Source organism: Phaenicophaeus curvirostris, chromosome 28, assembly GCF_032191515.1.
Source record: "Phaenicophaeus curvirostris isolate KB17595 chromosome 28, BPBGC_Pcur_1.0, whole genome shotgun sequence".
Lineage (NCBI taxonomy): Eukaryota > Metazoa > Chordata > Aves > Cuculiformes > Cuculidae > Phaenicophaeus > Phaenicophaeus curvirostris.
Window position 1 is genome coordinate 5,825,105 of NC_091419.1, and position 19,793 is coordinate 5,844,897.

Below are 19,793 nucleotides of genomic sequence, written 5' to 3' on the forward strand. Positions count from 1 at the left end.
CCTTTTCAGCACAGGGACTCCGTGCTGGTCCTGCCCCTGGTCCTGAGCTCATCCCAGCGCTTCCAGCACATCCCTGCGCCACGGGATGGGCTGCAGGCAGGTGGGATCCTGCAGCCACTCGCCCCACAGGGGCTGAGTCCCACTCCGACCCCAATTTGAGCTCGGGGACGGTCCTGGGTTGATCCCAGCTCATGCCAGGGCAGCGTCCCAGCTTCAAGCCATCGCCTATCTCAACACTTCGCTTGGTGCTTACCCCGGCTCTGATGGCCAGGGAAATTCCAGCTTGCTGTGACAGTGGTTTTTTTACCCTTTTGGCTGAATTTCTGCTTTTCTCCCCCTTCCTGCTGCCTTGCTGGAGCCCCTTTCTCCCCAGGAGCGGGGGCAGCTCAGTGTGAGCACAGGGGTCTCTGCTTGCCAGTCCTGTATGCAACGAGGAGGAAAGTGCCCTTCCCCAGGGCTGCCTTTCCCTGACAGTGCTTGGCTCTGCTCCCTGAAACGCAGCTTTTCCCTCGTCTCCACCTGGGCTGGAAGCCCTGAGCTCCCTGCAGCTCCCCTGGAATACGCTGGTTGTGATTAGTCCTTTGCTGCTTTCGCTTGTGCTCTTGGCGCTGCCGGAGGAACCCAGCGGCGCCGCGTTTTGAGGCCTTGGGCTCTTGCTTTGCTGCTTGTGACCCACCCCCCAGTGTCCCCCAACCCCATCCTGTGGGTGCCACGTGGCCGTCCTGGGACACCTTGGGGCTCGTCCCTCCGTGTCCCGGCTCAGGACGCTCCGTGCTGCCCCGTGTGACCCCTGCGAGGGCTGTGGTGTCACCGGTGGCTTTTGTGCTCGGAGAGGACGTGGCGGCCGCCTGAGCGCTCCCGAGATGTTAGTCCCTAGGTATATGCAATAACGAATAACTCGCCACTTCAGCTCTTCGTTACCAGCAGTAGTTCTCTATGCTCTTTCTGTTGATGTTTACTAATGTAAACCCAGTATTTGTTACTGTCAGAGGATTTTTTTTTTTTTTTTTTTGTACGGTACTTCAAAAAAAAAACCACGAAAAACAACCAAAAAAAAACACATAAAAAAGGAAATAAAACAACCACAATTGATGCAATGGCTGCGGGGATCTCTGCGGGAGGGGCGATAACACCGGGGCAGCGGAAACGAGGAGGCGTTGGGGCTCCTGGGCTGGGTGCAGGATGTGACCCATCGCTCAGCCGGTGCTGAGCCCGGCATCACTATCAATTACTGGCATTACTACCTTATGTAATATGTTGTCTAACTCTGGGGATTCAATAGGCTCTTAAAATTTCCTTCTGCTGGGTCTGTTGCGTTGCACTAAAAGATCTATAGGGTTAGCCTAGTCTTCTCACAAAAATCCTTGAAATTAGATTCAGGAAACTCTATTTTGTAATAAAGATACCAGCTCGTACCAGTGTATTCAGATACCGCTAGAAGCTTTTCGTAGAGATATTTATGAAGCACCATGATTCTTATTTTTACAGAGTATCCATGCATTGCAGTCAGCCTCAAGTTTAGCTTCCTAGTAAGACAAAATTAAGAGATATTTTGGCTTCTGGAACATTAGATTAAAACCTTTTCCCCCTCTTTTGCCCTACAGCCCTATCGGTGAGTCTAGCTTTGCTTACAGATATCACAGTGGTTCTTAAAATAATACACCTGCTCATTTTTCCATGAAGAAAAACCTAACCAAAGCTGAAATTCAAACTGTAATTGACTGGGTCACGCGGGGGCCGGGCCCGAAGGGGCAAGAAATGACTAGAAAGGGCAACTACAAGCAGTTCAGAAGTACGAGGTTCCTCCACGCTCGGCCCTAGAAATAAGTGCAGAGGGTATTTTGGGCTGCGCACCCGCACCCGGAGCTGCCAGCCGGGGGTCCTTCGGCACCGAGCTAGGGGGGCTCAGCAGACGGCGGTGAGGGTCTCGCACGGAGCCCCTCGCTTTTTGTTGGGAGACGCCGAGCGTGGGCTGAACGGGGTTGGATTTCTACCCCTGATGCGTCGCAACCTGTGGGGAAAGCGTCTGGGCTGCGATCCCAAAGCTGGGACCCCAAATCCTCGATTCCCAAAGCTCCGACTCGGGGGACAGCGGGACACGGTGGCCGGAGCGTGGCAGCCCCGTGTGAGTCAGCAGCGTTGGCGTCACATGAGGAGGCCGGTTGAGCAAGGCAGGAAGGGCGCGCGGAGGCGGGTGTAACCAGGCTTTAAAAGTCCTCGCCGGGACGGGCTCGCCTCCGCGCCAACCCCACCGTCCCCATGGCCCCCGCGGTGCCGCCGGCTCTCGTGGCGCTGGTGGCCCTGCTGGGGCTCGGGGTGGCCTTCCCCGGCTGTGACTACCCAGCCCACCTCTGGTGCAGCTCGCCGGAGATCGCCGTCGCCTGCCAGGTCAGAGCTGCCAGGGCCACCCCGGCTGCCCACGGAGGGCACGCGGCGTGCCAGGACAGCACGTGTGGGGCTGGGGGCCCGGGGAGCGGGGCTGGGGTCTGCAGGGATCATCCACACACGGAACGCGGTGCAAGTGCCGGCTCTGAGCATCCCTGTGGCACAGGCTGGCGCGCCGTGGGGATGCTCGGAGCCCCTGGAGCTCTGACCAGCGTCCCCAAGAAGCACCGCGAGGCCGCTGAACCCCGACCCTTCCCTGGGCGCCGCTGGCACTTCTGCTTTTTCAGCATAAAACAGCTTTTCAGCTTATTCTGCCCTGGATGGTGACAACACTGTGACAGGGGGGTCCGGCAGCACCCCAGAGCCCCATGGGGCTGCAGCCACCACTGGTAGCAGGTGCTGGCCTGTGCCCCGGCTCAGCGCCCCCAGATATGTTTTCTCCAGAAATATTTTGGGGAAGTTCGCTTGGAAAGCCCCGGTGCTGCGTGCCGGCAGCGCCTGGGATGCTGCAGCCGCTCTCACTTCCCTCCCAGCTGCCCCACACCCCTCATCCTCCTCCTGCCCCACACGCCAGGAGCTTTACCCCATCCCCTGCAAATACAGGAGGGGGGGGGGCTGCAGCCGTAACCCCCACCGCGTACCCCGAAACCTTCCCGCACGCAGGCAGAGAGCCGCTGCGCCAACCTCTCGCGCCCGGCGGCCGCCCCCGTGGAGCTGAGCCTGTTCTACGAGAGCCTGTGCCCCGCGTGCCGCACGTTCCTGGCCCAGCAGCTCTTCACCACCTGGTTGCTGCTGCCCAGCCAGGTCCTCAACATCACCCTGGTGCCCTACGGCAACGCCAAGGTAGGAGTTGGCCCCAGCCGGTGCCGTGGGCGCTCGTCCCGCTGCCACCGGCCCCGCTCAGACCGGTTGGTCCTGCAGGAGAGGAATGTCAGCGGCAAGTGGGACTTCCAGTGCCAGCACGGCCCAGAGGAGTGCTTGGGCAACATGATCGAGGTGACACGGATGGTTCCTGTCCCCACGGTGCCAGCATGGGGGCAGGTTCGGTGTCCCCTCACCACCTGCCCCATCGTTGTAGGCCTGCTTGATGCATGAAGCCAAGGATTTCAGCACCTACTTCCCCGTCATCTTCTGCCTGGAGTCAGGCAGCTCCGTCACCAAGAACCTGGAGGCTGTATGTCCTTGTCCCCTGGCCTCCCTGTGTGTCCCACTGCCCCCAACGGGGCCACCCCGTGTCCCCTTCCCATCCCTGGCAACACCTGCAGTTCTACGCCTGCCGTGGGGTCATCCCTGTCCCCCAACTTCCCTGTGTGTCCCCGCTTTTCTCAGCAATGTCTGCAGGTCTACACCAGCCATGGGGCCATCCCCATCCCCTTTGAGCTCCCCACATCCCCCCTTTTCCTGGCTGTGCCTGCAGGGCTGCACCCCGCCATGGGGCTGTCCTTGTCCCCTTCATAGAATTGTAGAATCACAGAATCACCAGGTTGGAAGAGACCCACGGGATCATCGAGTCCAACCGTTCCCATCAATCACTAACCCATGTCCCTCAGCACCTCGTCCACCCGTCCCTTAAACCCCTCCAGGGAAGGGGACTCAACCCCCTCCCTGGGCAGCCTCTGCCAGGGACCAATGACCCTTTTCGTGAAAATTTTTTTCCTAATGTCCAGCCTGACCCTCCCCTGGAGGAGCTTGAGGCCATTCCCTCTCGTCCTGTCCCCTGTCCCTTGGGAGAAGAGCCCAGCTCCCTCCTCTCCACAACCTCCTTTCAGGGAGTTGGAGAGAGCAATGAGGTCTCCCCTCAGCCTCCTCTTCTCCAGGCTAAACACCCCCAGCTCCCTCAGTCGGCTCCTCATAAGGCTTGTCCCCCCTGTTCCTGACAGTGCCTGCAGGTCTGCACCCCACCATGGGGCTCTCCTTGTCCCCTTCACGTCCCCGTCTTGTCCCCACAGTGCCTGCAGGTCTACGCGCCGCAGCTGGACAAGGATCGCATCGCCGCCTGCGTGCAGGGGGACGTGGGGGCCGCCCTGATGCACCGTAACGCCCAGCTGACCGAGGCGCTGGACCCCCCGCACCAATACGTGCCCTGGCTCGTCATCAACGGGGTACAGCACGGCGGGGGGACACCACGCAGGGCTGGGGTAGGGGTTGGGGACACACACAGGACACACCAGACGGGGCTGGGGGATGGAGAAGCCCTCTCAGAGCAGCCCCGTCTCCCCCAACACAGGAGCACTCGGATCAGGTGCAGGCGCAAGCCGAGGCGTCGCTGCTGAGGCTCATCTGCCGCCTCTACCAGGTGGGACGGGGTCTGGGGGGCGTTGGGGCTTGGGGAGCGTGTCCCCTTCCCAGCGAGGTGCTACCAGCTGCTCTCTGGCAGGGGGAGAAGCCCGAGGCCTGTGGGGGCTCGCGGAACGCAATGGCCCCAGCCCGATGCCGGCTCTGACAGACGGCGTGGGAGCAGCCAATAAAATCCATGGTTTTGTGGAAAAACAAGAGGCTCCAGAGTGGTGTGTTGGGGCGGTGAGGGGAGGTTGAGTCTCCAGCCCTAGAGATGTTCAGAAAGCAGGTAGATGAGGTGCCTGGGGGCATGATTTAATAGTGGGTGGGCACAGTTGGAGCTGATGATCTGTAAGGTCTTTTCTAATGATCCACATGCATGTAAGGGGGGAGTATATAGAACCATAGAATAATTTGAGTTGGAAAGGACCTCAAAGCCCATCCAGTTCCAACCTCTTCCATGGGCAGGGACACCTCCCACTGGATCAGGGGCTCCAAGCCCCATCCAACCTGGCCTTGAACCCCTCCAGGGATGGGGCAGCCACCCCTGCTCTGGGCAACCTGGGCCAGGGCTTCCCCACTCTCATGGGGAAGAAATTCTTCTTTATGTCCAGCCTAAATCTGCCCCTCTCCAGTTTATCCCCTTCGCCCCTCGTCCTATCACTCGAAGCCTTTGTGAACAGCCCCTCCCCAGCTTTCTTGTAGCCCCTTCAGGTTCTGGAAGCTGCTCTAAGGTCTCCTCAGAGTCTTCTCTTCTCCAAGCTGAACAACCCCAACTCTCTCAGCCTGGCCTCGTACGGGAGGTTCTCCAGCCCTCACATCACCCTCGTAGCCTCCTCTGGCCCCGTTCCAACAGCTCCATCTCCTTCTTATGCTGAGGATTCCAGAACTGGACACGATCCTCCAGCTGAGGCCTCCCAGGAGAGGAACAGAGGGGACAATCCCCTCCCTCCCTGCAGGCCGCGCTGCTTTGGATGCAGCCTCGGTAGGTGTCATGGCGGCCCCTCGGTGCCTCGGTAGGTGTCATGGCGGCCGCCGGAAGCGGAAGTTGCCGAGCCGGGGCGGGGCCGCGGCCCCGGGAGGCGGTAGCGGCAGCGCGGGGGGTGAGCGGGGGGGGGAATGGGGGAACTGGGGGGCACAGGGGGAACTGGGAGAACTGGGGGGCACGGGGAGAACTGGGGGATACGGGGGAACTGGGGAGCAGTGGGAGAGCTGGGGGACACGGGGAGAACTGGGGAGCACAGGGGGAACTAAGAAAACTGGGGGATACAAGGGGAACTGGGGAGCACTGGGAGAACTGGGGGAACTGGGGAGCACTGGGGGGTACAGGGGGAACTGGAGAGCACTGGGAGAACTGGGGGGCACAGGGGTAATTGGGAGAAATGGGGGAGCTGGGGAGCTCAGGGAGAAATGGGGAGCACTGGGGGATACGGGGGAACTGGGGAGCACTAGGGGAAGTGGGAAAATGGGGGAATGCAAGGGGAACTGGGAGAACTGGGGAGAAATGGGGAGCACTGGGGGATACGGGGGAACTGGGGAGCACGGGGAGAACTGGGGAGCAGTGGGATAACTGGGGGGCACAGGGGGAACTGGGGGGCACAGGGGGAAGTGGGAAAACTGGGAGATACAAGGGGAACTGGGAGAACTGGGGGGCACAGGGAGAAATGGGGAGCACTGGGAGAACTGGGGGATACGGGGGAACTGGGGGATACAAGGGGAACTGGGAGAGATGGGGGAACTGGGGAGAACTGGGGGGCACAGGGAGAAATGGGGAGCACTGGGGGGCACAGGGGGAACTGCGGGGTACGGGGAGAACTGGGGAGCAGTGGGATAACTGGGGGGCACAGGGGGAACTGGGGGGCACAAGGGGAAGTGGGAAAACTGGGGGATACAAGGGGAACTGGGAGAACTGGGGGGCACAGGGAGAACTGGGGAGCACTGGGAGAACTGGGGGATACGGGGGAACTGGGGGGCACAAGGGGAAGTGGGAAAACTGGGGGATACAAGGGGAACTGGGAGAAATGGGGGAACTGGGGAGAACTGGGGGGCACAGGGAGAAATGGGGAGCACTGGGGGGCACAGGGGGAACTGGGGGGTACAGGGAGAACTGGGGAGCAGTGGGAGAACTGGGGGACACGGGGGGAACTGGGGGGCACAGGGGGAACTGGGGAGCACGGGGGGGAACTGGGGAGCATAGGGGGAACTGGGGGGCACGGGGAGGACTGGGAGAACTAGGGGTATAAAGGGAACTGGAAGAACTGGGGGGCACAAGGGAAACTGGGGAGAACTGGGGGGTACAAGGGGAACTGGGGAGCATGGGGGGAACTGGGGAGCATAGGGGGAACTGGGGGGCACAGGGAGGACTGGGAGAACTAGGGGTACAAAGGGAACTGGAAGAACTGGGGGAACTGGGGGGCACAAGGGAAACTGAGGGGTACAAGGGGAACTGAGGAGCTTAGGAGGAACTGGGGGGCACAGGGAGGACTGAGGGAACTGGGAGAACTGGGGCCATGAGGATGCTGGGGCTGTTCCAGGGAGGGGAACCGGGGGGGCTGTGGGGGTCTCGGTCCCCGCTGACCCCCCTCTGCGGGGGGTTCTGTGCTCGCAGGATGCTGGCGCGAGGCCGGCGGCTGCTGCGGGGCTGGAAGCCGCTGTTGAGGGGCCGCCTGCTGCTGCTGACCAACACGGCGAGCTGCGGCGCGCTGCTGGCCGCTGGCGACACGCTGCAGCAGGCCTGGCACCGCCGGCGGCACCCCGAGAGCCAGCAGCAGCTCGCCCGCACAGGTAACGGGCACGGGGAGAGGGGGGGACAACCTCGCACCTCGTAGCACCTCCCTTTAGCAAGTTTGCAGCTGGCACTAAGCTGGGTGGAAGTGTGGATCTGCTGGAGGGTCGGGAGGCTCCAAAGGGATCTGAACAGGCTGGATCCGTGAGCTGAGACCAATGGGATGAGGGTTAACGAGGCCAAGTGCCGGGTCCTGCACTTGGGGCACAACAACCCTGAGCAGCTCCGGGGTAGGAGAAGTCTGGCTGGAAACTGCCTGGAGGAGAAGGACCTGGGGGTGTTGGTTGAACAGGAGCCAGCAGTGGCCCAGGTGGCCAAGAAGGCCAATGGCATCTTGGCTTGGATCAGACACGGCGTGGCCAGCAGGGCCAGGGAGGTTCTTCTCCCTCTGGACTCGGCACTGGGGAGACCGCTCCTCGAATCCTGTGTTCAGTTCTGGGCCCCTCACCACAAGAAGGATGTTGAGGCTCTGGAGCGAGTCCAGAGAAGAGCAACGAAGCTGGGGAGGGGGCTGGAGAAGAAGAGGAGCAGCTGAGAGAGCTGGGGGTGTTTAGCCTGGAGAAGAGGAGGCTGAGGGGAGACCTCATTGCTCTCTCCAACTCCCTGAAAGGAGGTTGTGGAGAGGAGGGAGCTGGGCTCTTCTCCCAAGGGACAGGGAACAGGATGAGAGGGAATGGCCTCAAGCTCCACCAGGGGAGGGTCACGCTGGGCATCAGGATGAACTATTTCATGGAAAGGGTGATTGGTCCCTGTCCGAGGCTGCCCAGGGAGGGGGTCGAGTCCCCTTCCCTGGAGGGGTTTAAGGGCCAGGTGGACGAGGTGCTGAGGGACATGGGTTAGTGTTTGATGGGAATGGTTGGACTCGATGATCCGGTGGGTCTCTTCCAACCTGGTGATTCTATGATTCTCATTTAAACCGTGCTTGTTAGCATAGGAAGTTGTGCACAACTCCAGGCAGCAATAGAGGTGAGGGCTGAGCAGCTAGGAAGCGGCTCTCCAAGCCCACCATGAGTGGAATGTGACGCTGGTGGCTAAAGGGATCTTGGGGTGATGGAGAAGAGCATGGGGAGCAGGTGAGGGGTGTTCTCCTCCCCCTCTGCTCTGCCCTAGGGAGGCCCCATCCAAGTCCTGTGTCCAGCCCTCGGCTCCCCAGCTCAGGAAAGACCAGGAACGACTGGAGAGAGCCCCGCAGAGGGCACGGAGATGATGGGGACTGGAGCATCTCTTAGGAGGAGAGGCTGAAGGACCTGGGTTTGTTCAGCCTGGAGAGGGGATCCCATCGACACTGATCCATATCCGGAGGGCAGGAGGCAGGAGGAGGGGGCAGACTCTGCTTAGTGGTGCCCAGCGACAGGACAAAGGGCACTGGGCACGAACTGGAGCTCAGTGACAGGACAAGGGGCACCGGCCACAAACTTGAGCACGGGAAGTTCTACCTGGACATGCTAGAAAACCTTTGCCCTATGCAGGTGGTGGAGCACGGAGTCTCCTTCTCGGGAGAGATCCAGCTGACCCAGACCGATTCCATACTGGAGAGGACCCTGATGCAGTGGGATGAACTCCTGAAGGCTCTTCCCACCCCTCCATCGCAGGATTCTATGCATTAGGGCCCAGCTCTCCGGCCCCACACTCAGCCACGCTTCCTTTGTGCCTTCCCCGGAGCCAGATCCGCTTTCGGGGGGTCCCATAAATAATTCACGGCTGCGGGGCGGTGTTGTGTTGCAGGTCGCATGTTCGCTGTCGGCTGCAGCATGGGCCCGCTGATGCACTACTGGTACCTCTGGCTGGACGCCGCCTTCCCGGCCCAGGGCGTACGAGGAATGAAAACTGTCCTGAAGAAAGTCTTCATCGATCAGCTGGTGGCATCGCCCGTCCTGGGTGCCTGGTATTTCCTGGGTACGCGGCTGCTGAAGCATCGGTGCTGGTGGGATTCCCCTCACGGGGCAAATGGGGGTTTTCCTGGGGCAAATGGGGGTTTTCTGGGACTCACACCCTCCTGCTGATCACACGGTACGGGGGTTGGAGGCACTGAGGTGGCAATTCCATCCTCTCCCATCCCCGCTGATGTCCGTCTGTCCTGCAGGTATGGGCACGCTGGAAGGCCAGACCGTGGAGGAAAGCTGGGAAGAGCTGAAGGAGAAATTTTGGGAGTTCTACAAGGTAAATCCCTGCCCCGAGTGATCCCTCCTGTCAGGCTCTGGCAGGGAGCAACTGGCTGCTCTTCCATAAGTGAACAACGCAAAAAATAGGAAAGGGAAAAGGAGGAGGATGATACCAGCCGAGGGAGAGCCGGGGTAGTTGAGCCTGGAGAAGAGAAGGCTGTAGGGAGACCTTAGAGCAGCTTCCAGCACTGAAAGAGGCTCCAGGAAGGCTGGGGAGGGGCTCTGGATCAGGGAGGGCAGGGATGGGATGAGGGGGAACGGTTTTCAGTTAAAAGAAGGGAGATTTAGGTTAGGTATCATGAGAAAATGTTTTGCTGTGAGGGTGGGGAGGCCCTGGCCCAGGTTGCCCAGAGCAGGGGTGGCTGCCCCATCCCTGGAGGGGTTCAGGGCCAGGTTGGATGGGGCTTGGAGCCCCTGATCCAGTGGGAGGTGTCCCTGCTCATGGCAGGGGGTGGGACTGGGTGGGCTTTGAGGTCCCTTCCAACCCAAACCGTTCACAATTCCATGATTTGCTCCTGGCAGGCGGATTGGTGCTTCTGGCCGGCAGCTCAGCTCCTGAATTTCCTCTTCGTCCCACCTAAGTACCGGGTGATTTACGTCAACGTGATCACGCTGGGCTGGGACACCTACCTGTCCTACCTCAAGCACAGGGTGAGCACCAACGCCGCGGTGCCACGCGGCCGTGCCCTGCTGGGCTTGCGCCAAACACACCTTGTTTCTCTTTTCTTTTCCAGCCTAGCAGCCCTCCGAGCGCTGAGCGCGACTCCCCGCGTGAGAACCAGCGCAACGTCGGGGCGTAGGGAGGCAGCTGCGCCGTTTTGGGAGGTTCCTGCAAGGAACTAAGCGATGGCCTGAGCCCACAGCGGCCTGCGTGGATCTTATCTCAGTGGCTCATCGCAGCGAGGGGCTGGGGGTGTATTTCTAACCACTCTCACGTCAGGCTTGCTAGGAAAGCTGATTTCTCATCATGACAGCCTGTGTTACCGAGGCAGAGGGGCTGCCCCAGCCCTGCTTTGCCATCAGTGCCCCGCGGAGGGTCTCCCCTCCACCTGCAGCCAGGTTTTTATCCCTTCCCAAGCGCGAGGCTGGCCCCTTATGCCCCTCCAGCTCCCTTTTTCCTTCAGCAGTGCCAGCTACCTGTGTCTCTGCCGTGCTTCCGCTGCTGGGTAGGGGGATGCAGACCCTCTGCTCCCCGTGCAGCCCTTTCCTTGCTGTTTTTTCCCCTTGGAGCTAAAGGCAGAAAGCCCTCGCGTTCCCCTGCGCCCGCTGCCTCGGCTCCTTTCTGCTCCCCCTCGCACCCACCTCCCCGCTGCCGCGCGGGGGCTGCGGCCGCCCAGGTTGTTTAAAAATAGCGGTGCGAGCGCCGGCAGCTGCTCCGGCAGAGCCGACACAGGAGGGGTTGGGGGTTTCTAAGGCAAAGAATTTTGTAGGATCGGAACCGCGGCTCCCAGCTCCTCGCGGCTGCCCCAGCCCTGGAGGTGCTCAAAGCCAGACTGGATGGGGCTGGGAGCAACCAGACCCAGCAGGAGGTGTCCCTGCGCATGGCACAGGGTGGGACTGGATGGGCTTGGAGGTCCCTTTCACCCTAAAACATTCCACGATTCTCATTCCAGCCCTGAGGAAGCCGGACCCTCGCCCCAGCACCTGGAATATTTCCAGCAGTGATGAAAACCACCTAAGCTTGGGGTGGTTTTTACCCTTAAAAGCTTAACTCGGTGCCTTAGTTACTTGTCTTCACCCTTCCCGCCCCACACCCCGAAGCTGGGACCACCCTTCCCACCCCAGGACCCATTTAATGAATGCTAATTAAGAAACCAGGATGCTAATTAAGAAACAAGATCATTTCTGCTCCTCTCCACGAGGCCAAGGTTACCGCCCCGGAGCGGAGGGATCATCCCCTGTGTCCCTGCAACAACCTCAAGGGACCGGTGATCAGCATCGATTTATTTCTTCACACCATTTCTTTTAATACAGTGATTTTTAGGAAATTTGTCTGCTTTTTTTGACACTTTTGACATTTGTACAGTACAGTGTAACTCTTCCAGAAGTAAACTTCACAAAAAATAGGAAAAGGGGAAGGAGATGGAACCGGGGTCTGGGAGGGGGGAGAAAATCCATAAAATAATGACACAGCGCTCCAAGAAAAATAAATAGAGGGCAGCGGGTCTGTAATCGCTATGGGATTATCCACGTATTCACAGTCTCCACAGAAGCACGGTACTACAGGAACACGGAGGAGCCGAGCGCCCCGCAGCAAATTAGCCAACTGCAAAGCTTCAAGAGCCAAAATTGAGGCTTTGAGAGCCAAAACTGAAGCTCTAGGAGCCAAAATTGAGGCGCTCGGAGCCAAAACCAAAGCTCCAAGAGCCGAAACCGGGGGCTCCACCAAGGTCCCCATCCCCAAACCTGAGCTAATTCGCTACGGCTCGCTTGGCTGCCTCACTCAGGTATCGTATTTTTGTGTTTTAAACCTTTAAATAATAGATTTTTTTTTTCCTTATTTAAAAGAGATATTCACAAGCAAGGTTACCACATGGAGGAAAAGAAACTCAATGCACCATCACGGCCACAGCACAGCAGGTCACGCGCACAGCGTCACTTCCTACGCCTATTTACAAGGAGATCGTTCTTATGTACAAGGAGGAAGACGGCAGGAGCATAAATTAGCATCTATTTATACAAATAAACAAGAGTTAGGAAATATCCATCCACGGGGCGGGGGAAGGGGAGAGCCGGGCACGAGGAGCCCCCAGGAGCTCTCTGGGTAGGGTCGGGGGAACCTCCACCAGGCTGGGGAGGGGGAGATGGGGAGTCCCAGGTGGGACGTGAGGGTTTGGGGGGTCCCGTCGCAGCCCCACGGAGGGGAGGGACGGGAATGGGGGGCGATGGGAGCAGATGGAATGTGGTGAGTGCGGAGAAGGGGGCTTGTGGAGCAGCTAAAGCAGAACAGGGGGGGTTTCTCCTACCAGCCCAGGCTTAAAAATAAATTAAGGGGTGGGGGGGCACAGCCTAACCAAATGGGGGGGGTCTCCTAGAGGGGCTGCAGCCCTTTCGGAGGTATCAGCAGCAAAAGCCCCCGCGGGACACCCCCCCCGAGAAGAGGGGCTCAGCGGGGGGAGGGAGGGGAGGAGAGGGTGCACTGACCGGTTTTTTTGGGATGGGGGGGTCGCCCCTAGCAGGCGCAGTCCTGGTGCGGGGGGGCCTGCTGGTCCGTGAGCTGGGGACCCTGCTTGGCGCCGGTGACCGCCGGGTCGGCCGTGTCCAACGACTCCGACATCTTCTCGCAGATGATGTCCACCAGCCGCTCGAAGGTCTGCTTGACGTTGATGTTGTCCTTGGCGCTGGCCTCAAAAAACTCAAAACCTGGGAAACGAGGGAGGGGACACACACACACACACACACACACGAGACAAAAGCATCAGGGATGGATCCCCTCCCGTAGGAGCCCAGGCTGAGAGAGCTGGGGTTGTTCAGCCTGGAGAAGAAAAGACTCTAGGAGAACCTAGAGCAGCTTCCAGCACTGAAAGGGGCTCCAGGGAAGCTGGGAAGAGACATTTTTGAAGGGTGGGGAGTGATAGGATGAGGGAGAATGGCTTTAAATTGGAAGGGGGAAGATTTAGATCTGAAATCAGGAAGAAATTGCGCAGAGCAGTGGTGGCTGCCCCATCCCTGGAGGGGTTCAAGGCCAGGTTGGATGGGGCTTGGAGCCCCTGATCCAGTGGGAGGTGTCCCTGCCCATGACAAGATGGAACTAGATGGGCTCTGAGGTCCCTTCCAACCCAAACCATTCCAGGATTCTATGAACGCTGACCTCACATCCAACAACTAAGCAGCACAAACGTCTCCCAGCTCCTCCTCGCTTCCTTAGATACAGAAGGACCACGTGTGCCACCCACCCGGATCACCCGGCTGCGCCTCGTCCCTGCACCCACCCCAGGATGCCAAATTTTCCCCACCCGGCACCTCTCAGCAATACCAGAAACCGGCATCGCCTCCTGACGCTCGCAGCTTAATTACACCTTATTTGTCCTCGTTAGGTGCCCAGTCATCGCTGCCATTGATGCAGCAGAATCGCAGCGAGGGAATTAAGCCCCCTAATTAAGTTATTTGCGGAAAAGATGCTCACCCAGGTGCTCGGCGAGCTGGCGGCCCTTCTCCGAGGAGACGACGCGCTCGTCCTCCATGTCACACTTGTTCCCCACCAGCAGGACCTGGGCGTTATCCCAGGAGTAGGTCTTGATCTGGGTGGACCTTGGGGGAAGGCAGAGAGAGAAATCACGCAGGGGGACGAGCACGGTACTCGGTGGGGGGATAGGGACAGTATTGTGGGGTAAGGATGGTGCTGGGAGGATGAGGATGGTGCTGGGAGGATGAGGATGGTGCTGGGAGGATGAGGATGGTCAGAAGGGGACAAGGAAGAAGATGAGAGCAGCCCCGGAGGGATGAAGATGGTCCTGGGGGCAGAGGGATAGAGCTGGCTGGATGAGCACCGCGCTCAGGGATGTCCCTGAAGGATGAGGGGGTGTTTAGGGGGGTCTCCAAAGCCCACTCAGGCGCTCACCAGTCCTGCACGGCGTTGAAGGACTCCTCGTTGGTGATGTCGTACATCAGGATGAAGCCCATGGCGCCGCGGTAGTAGGCGGTGGTGATGGTGCGGTACCGCTCCTGCCCGGCTGTGTCCTAGGAGAGACGAGGAGAGCCGCGCGTCACCGCCGGGAACGCGGGGGGCTCACAGGGTCCCCTCGCCCCTCGGGGCACTCCGTCCCCACCACAATCCACCTCAGAAGAATCCCTGGTGTTTCCAGCACTGGCAAAGAGGGGAGCAGCCCCCACGTCCTCCAAAGGCTGTGGGGAGACCTTAGAGGAGCTTCCAGCACTGAAAGGGGCTCCAGGAAAGCTGGGGAGGGGCTCGTGATCAGGGAGGGCAGGGAGAGGACAAAGGAGAATGGTTTGGAGGTGAAAGAGGGGAGACTGAGATGAGATCTTAGGGAGAAACGTTTTCTTGTGAGGATAAGGAGGCCCTAGAACAGGTTGAACACCAAAGAAGCCGTGGCTGCCCCATCCCTGGGAGGGTTCAAGGCCAGGTTGGATGGGGCTTGGAGCCCCTGATCCAGCGGGAGGTGTCCCTGCCCCAGGGGTGGGACTGGATGGGCTTGGAGGTCCCTTCCAACCCAACCCATTCCGTGATCCCACGCCGTGGGGACCCTCAGGTCTCACCCAGATCTGCAGCTTGATGCGCTTGTCGTTCCGGTAGATGGTCTTGACCTTGAAGTCGATGCCAACGGTGCTGACGAAGGCGGGTGTGAAGGAGTCGTCGGCGTACCGGAACAGGAAGGAGGTTTTCCCTACGCTGCTGTTGCCGATGATCAGGATCTTGAACATATAATCGAAGTTCTGATCCGAGGATTCCTTCTGCCCATAGCGGGAGTCGGTAGCGGACGCCATCTGCAAGGCGGAGAGGAGCCCGTGACGGGGACGGCAGCGGGTGGGGGCCGCATCCAGGCCCCAGCGCCGCGATACGCAGCCGTTTCGTGGCAGCGCGGGCTCGGTTACGCCACGATTTGGTGCCGTCCCTGTCGCTCGGCCCCGGTGTCGTCCCCTCAGGCTGACAGGGCTGGCTCCCGTGTCCCCCCCACCCCAGCGCAGGGACCCCGAGGAGGTGCCCACGGCAAACCAGGGGGGGCACAAACCCCGGGATTTGGCTGCACGGGGGTGGCGGTGACCCTGGCAGCAGCACAGGGGGCTGTGGCCCCTCCCGTGTCGCCCCTGCAAGATGGCATGGGGGGGGTGGCAGGGTCTGGGGGGGCTGTAGGGGGGTGGGGGCTCACTCAAGGGCTAGGGGGGACCAGGGGCACTGGGGATGGGGCGCTGGGGGGGCCAGGGCGATGCTGAGGGGTGACGGTGGGATGGGGCTGCAGGGGGGTAATCGATGCTGGGCTTTGGGGGGGGGCACTGGGCAGGGCTGAGAAGAGTGGGGGGGCTGCCAGGTGGTCAGGGTGATGCTGGGGGGTGCAGAGGGACCCTGGGGGTGCTGGGGGGTGCAGGGTGATGCTGGGGAGAGCAGTGTGATACTGCTGGGGGGGCAGGGGGATGACTCGGGGGTGCAGGGTGATGATTGGGGAGCACTGGGCGACGCTGGGGGGGGACAGCGGGTGCTCGAGGTGCAGAATGAAGCTGGGAGGGGCACAGGGTGACGATCGGGGGGACACTGGGCAGTGTCCAGGGGGGAGTGGGTGATGCTGGGGGGGGGTGCAGGGCGATACTGGGGGGGGATGAAGGATGATACTGGAGGGGGGGATGCTGGGCAATGCTGGGGGGGGATGCTGGGCGATGCTGGGGGGGGATGCAGGGCGATGCTGGAAGGGGGGGATGCAAGACAATACTGGAGCAGGGGATTCTGGGCAATACTGGGGGGGATGCTGGGCGATGCTGGGGGGGGATGCTGGGCAATGCTGGGAGGGGGGTGAAGAATGATACTGGGGGGGATGAAGGATGATACTGGTGGGGGGATGCTGGGCAATACTGGAGGCGGGGATGCAGGACGATGCTGCGGAGGGATGCTGGGCGATACTGGAGGGAGGGATGCTGGGCGATACTGGAGGGGGGGATGCAGGATGATACTGGAGCAGGGGATTCTGGGCAATACTGGGGGGGATCCTGGGCGATGCTGGGGAGGGGATGCTGGGGGGGGATGAAGAATGATACTGGAGGGGGGGTATGCAGGACGATGCTGCGGGGGGATGCTGGGCGATGCTGGGTGATACTGGGCGATGCTGGGTGATACTGGGCGATGCTGGGGGGGGATGCAGGACAATACTGGAGGGGGGGATGCAGGACGATGCTGGGCAATACTGGGCGATGCTGGGGGGGGGATGCTGGGCGATGCTGGGGGGGATGCTGGGCGATACTGGGCGATGCTGGGAGGGATGCTGGGCGATGCTGTACGATGCTGGGGGGGATGCTGGGCGATACTGGACGACGCCGGGCGATGCCGGGGGGGGATGCAGGGTGATGCAAGGTGCAGCGGGCGGGGAGGTGGGGGGGGGACACACTGCAGGGCACTGCAGGGAGGTGCCTCCCCCCCTCCCCTCCCTTCAGGCCCCCTCCCGGTGCACCGAGACCTCGCTCCCCCCTTTCTCCCGCCCCCCCCCCTCCTCCTTTGCAGCATCTCCTCCCCCTCTCCGCAGCCTCCACCCCTGCCACCTGCCCAGCTGGGGGCTGGGGGAAAGGGGCTCGGGGGGGGGGGGTCCCTAGGAGGGAGGGGGCGCTGGGGGGGTGGTTCTGGGGTGGGGGGGGGGCCGGGATGGGGTTGGGGGTCGGAGGGGGGGGGTCCCCGCTCACCTCCAGCCGCTCGCGCCGCCTCCTCCCGCAGCGACTGCAGCAGCGCCGCCCCGGCGGGTGCAGAGCCCGGATGACGTCGTCGCAGGGGGGCGGGTCCTTGTATGCAAATGAGCTCTGACGTCAGCGCCCCGCGCCCGCCGTGATTGGTCGAGGGCCGGAGGTGTTGATTCCCCCCCCCCGGTCTTGGAGCGACGGTGGGACTACACCCCTCCGCCCCGCGCGAGGTGGTACGGTCCGCCTGCACCGCGGGGGGCGCGGGCTGCACCATCGCCTCGCGGTGGGGGGGGAGCGGGGCGCGCCATTGCAGCAAGGGGGGTGGGGGGGGGGGGAGAGGGGCTGAGCCATCCCCACCTAAGGGGGAGAGGCCTTGCAGCTTCCCCTATCGCGACATGACCCCGCACCCCCCAGGCCTGCAGCCACAGGGGGCAGCCTGAGCCCATCCTTTCACTGGGGCACCTGGCTTTGAGGGGAGGCCTAGTCCTCCTAGTATTCCCGCTGCTCCCAGTATTCCCAGTGCTCCCAGTATTCCCAGTGCTCCCAGGGTCCGTAGTACCCGCCCTGCCCCCAGTGCCTGCAGTATTCCCAGGGCTCCCGTTGCTCCCTGTGCCTCCTGTACTCCCAGTGTCCCCAGTGCTCCCTGTGTTCCCAGTATTCTCAGTATCCCCAGGGCTCCCAGGACCCCTAGGGCCACCAATGCTCCCAGTGTCCCCAGTACTCCCAGTGCTCCCGCTGTTTCCAGGGCCCCCAGTATCCCCAGTGCTCCCAGTACCCCTATAGCCCACAGTGCTTCCAGTATTCCCAGTGTCCCCAGTACCCCCAGTGCTCCCACTGTTTCCAGGGCCCCCAGTATCCCCAGTGCTCCCAGTACCTCTAGGGCTCCCAGTACCCTTAAGGCTCCCAGAGTCCCCAGTACTCCCAGGGCCCCCAGTATCCCCAGTGCTCCCAGTATTCCCAGAGCTCCCAGTACCCCTAGGACTCCCAGTATCCCCAGTGTTCCCTTACCCCTAGGGGCTCCAGTGCTCCCCATGCTTCCAGGGCCACCAGTGCTCCCAGTATTCTCAGGGCTCCCAGTACCCCTAGGACTCCCAGTGTCCTCAGTGTTCGCAGTACTCCTAGGGACCCCAGTACTGCCAGTGCTTCCAGGGCCCCCAGTGCTCCCTATGCTTCCAGTATCCCAGTACTCCAAGGGATCCCAGGGCCCCCAGTGCTCCCTATGCTTTTGGTACCCCCAGTATCCCAGTACTCCTAGTGCTCCCAGTGCTCCCTATGCTTCCAGTACCCCCAGGATACCAGGCCCCCCAGTACCTCCAGGAGCCCCAGTACTCCCAGTGCTCCCCATGCTTCCAGGGCCCCAGTGTCCCCAGTGTCCCCAGTGCTCCCAGTACCCCAGTGCCCGGCCCAGCTGGGGCGGGGGGCACAGGTGGGCAGCCACGTCCCCTGAGCCCCGTGTCCTCGCTCGCCCTGCGCACTCAGCGGGGATTAGGGGACGTGGCATATGGCAGCCTCGCGGGAGGGCGATGGGCACTCAAGGGCTTCTCTTCCGCTGGGGCTCCTCGCCACCGCAGGGACTCGAAAAGGAGGGAGGACGGATCCTGACCCCCCTGGCTCTCTGGGGCTCTGCAGGGCTGGATTCGGCTGCCGTGGGTGCTGCCCTCCACCTCCCCGTGTGCTCCATCACCATCCCAGCTGCGTGGATGCTGCAGCCCCTCAGCCCAAGCAAGGGATGAAAACAGGTTTTTTCAACCACCTTCTGCCTCTGTGTGTGGATGCTGCAGCCCCTCGGCCCAAGAAAAGGGTATAAAAGGCCTTTTTCAACCACCTTCTACCCCCGTGCATGGTTGTTGTGGCCCCACGGTCCAAGCAAGGGGTGTAAAAGGCCTTTTTCAACCAGATTCTGCCCCCTTGCATGGATGCCGCAGCCCCTCAGCCCAAACGAAGGGTGTAAAATAGCTTTTTCAACCAGATTCGGACCCCGTGCAAGGATGCTGCAGCTCCTCAGCCCAAGCAAAGGGTGTAAAAGAGCTTTTTCAACCAGCTTCTGGCCCCGTGCGTGGTTGTTGCAGCCTCTTGGCCCGAACAAAGGGTGTAAAAGGCCTTTTCCAACCAGATTCTGCCCCCATGCGTGGTTGTTGGAGCCCCACGGCCCAAGCAAGGGATGGAAACAGTCTTTTTCAACCACCTTCTGGCCCTGTGCATGGTTGTTGGAGCCCCATAGTCCAAACAAAGGGGGTAAAAGGGCTTTTTCAACTAGATCCTGCCCCTGTACATGGATGCTGCAGCCCCTCAGCTCAAACAAAGGGGGTAAAAGGGCTTTTTCAACTAGATCCTGCCCCTGTACATGGACGCTGCAGCCCCTGAGCTCAAACAAAGGGGGTAAAAGGGCTTTTTCAACCATCTCCAGAGCTTCCCTGTTGAGCTGCTGATGCGTGGCTTTGCTCCGTCGGGAGAGACGGGGAGATGCTGAGCACCCACCTGCGAAGCAGGGATGGCCCAGAGCCCACCCAGCACTCCCAGCCGAGCCCTGGAAACCAGCTGGGCTGGGAAAAGAGGATCCTCCAGCCCCAACTGGTGGGAGAAGCCGGGGTTGGGCAGCGGGTGAGAGCCGGCGGGGCCCCGCGTGCCAGGGCAGTGCCGCGGGTGGGGACGTGTTTGCAGATAGAAATCACCGTTAGGAGCAATGCGGAAAAAGAGCGAGGGAACGGGCTGCGCCCCGCGCCAAGCCGGCGATTAAATATTTACCTTAGCCTGTCGTGTTTGCCAGGGACGGAGCGACGTTTCCAGGGAGGAGCTCGCTTTTGTTCATAGACGGTGCCCAAGCAGGAGACGGGGCCACCGACCACGCA

At 61.1% G+C, this 19,793-nt stretch overlaps 3 protein-coding genes across 3 annotated transcripts; 2 read left to right on the plus strand and 1 right to left on the minus strand.

Annotated features, from left to right (window-relative positions):
• The first annotated feature begins 2,170 nt into the window (after window positions 1-2,170).
• IFI30 (IFI30 lysosomal thiol reductase) lies at window positions 2,171-4,878 on the plus strand. The gene is made up of 7 exons (XM_069878187.1): window positions 2,171-2,388; window positions 3,049-3,228; window positions 3,307-3,381; window positions 3,464-3,559; window positions 4,335-4,487; window positions 4,613-4,681; window positions 4,763-4,878. Exons 1-7 carry the CDS (start codon window positions 2,260-2,262, stop codon window positions 4,826-4,828), a joined length of 768 nt encoding a protein of 255 aa, XP_069734288.1. The 5' UTR covers window positions 2,171-2,259; the 3' UTR covers window positions 4,829-4,878.
• Window positions 4,879-7,219: 2,341 nt separating this feature from the next.
• Window positions 7,220-11,597, plus strand: MPV17L2 (MPV17 mitochondrial inner membrane protein like 2). The gene is made up of 5 exons (XM_069878207.1): window positions 7,220-7,446; window positions 9,173-9,343; window positions 9,531-9,607; window positions 10,132-10,260; window positions 10,344-11,597. The coding sequence occupies exons 1-5, from the start codon at window positions 7,272-7,274 to the stop codon at window positions 10,407-10,409; spliced, it is 618 nt and encodes a 205-aa protein (XP_069734308.1). The 5' UTR covers window positions 7,220-7,271; the 3' UTR covers window positions 10,410-11,597.
• On the minus strand, window positions 11,538-17,038 carry RAB3A (RAB3A, member RAS oncogene family). Its single transcript, XM_069878192.1, has 5 exons — window positions 16,951-17,038; window positions 14,827-15,054; window positions 14,171-14,289; window positions 13,736-13,860; window positions 11,538-12,972 (listed from the first exon to the last, which is right to left on the minus strand). The coding sequence occupies exons 2-5, from the start codon at window positions 15,052-15,054 to the stop codon at window positions 12,782-12,784; spliced, it is 663 nt and encodes a 220-aa protein (XP_069734293.1). The 5' UTR covers window positions 16,951-17,038; the 3' UTR covers window positions 11,538-12,781.
• Between the last annotated feature and the right edge of the window lie 2,755 nt (window positions 17,039-19,793).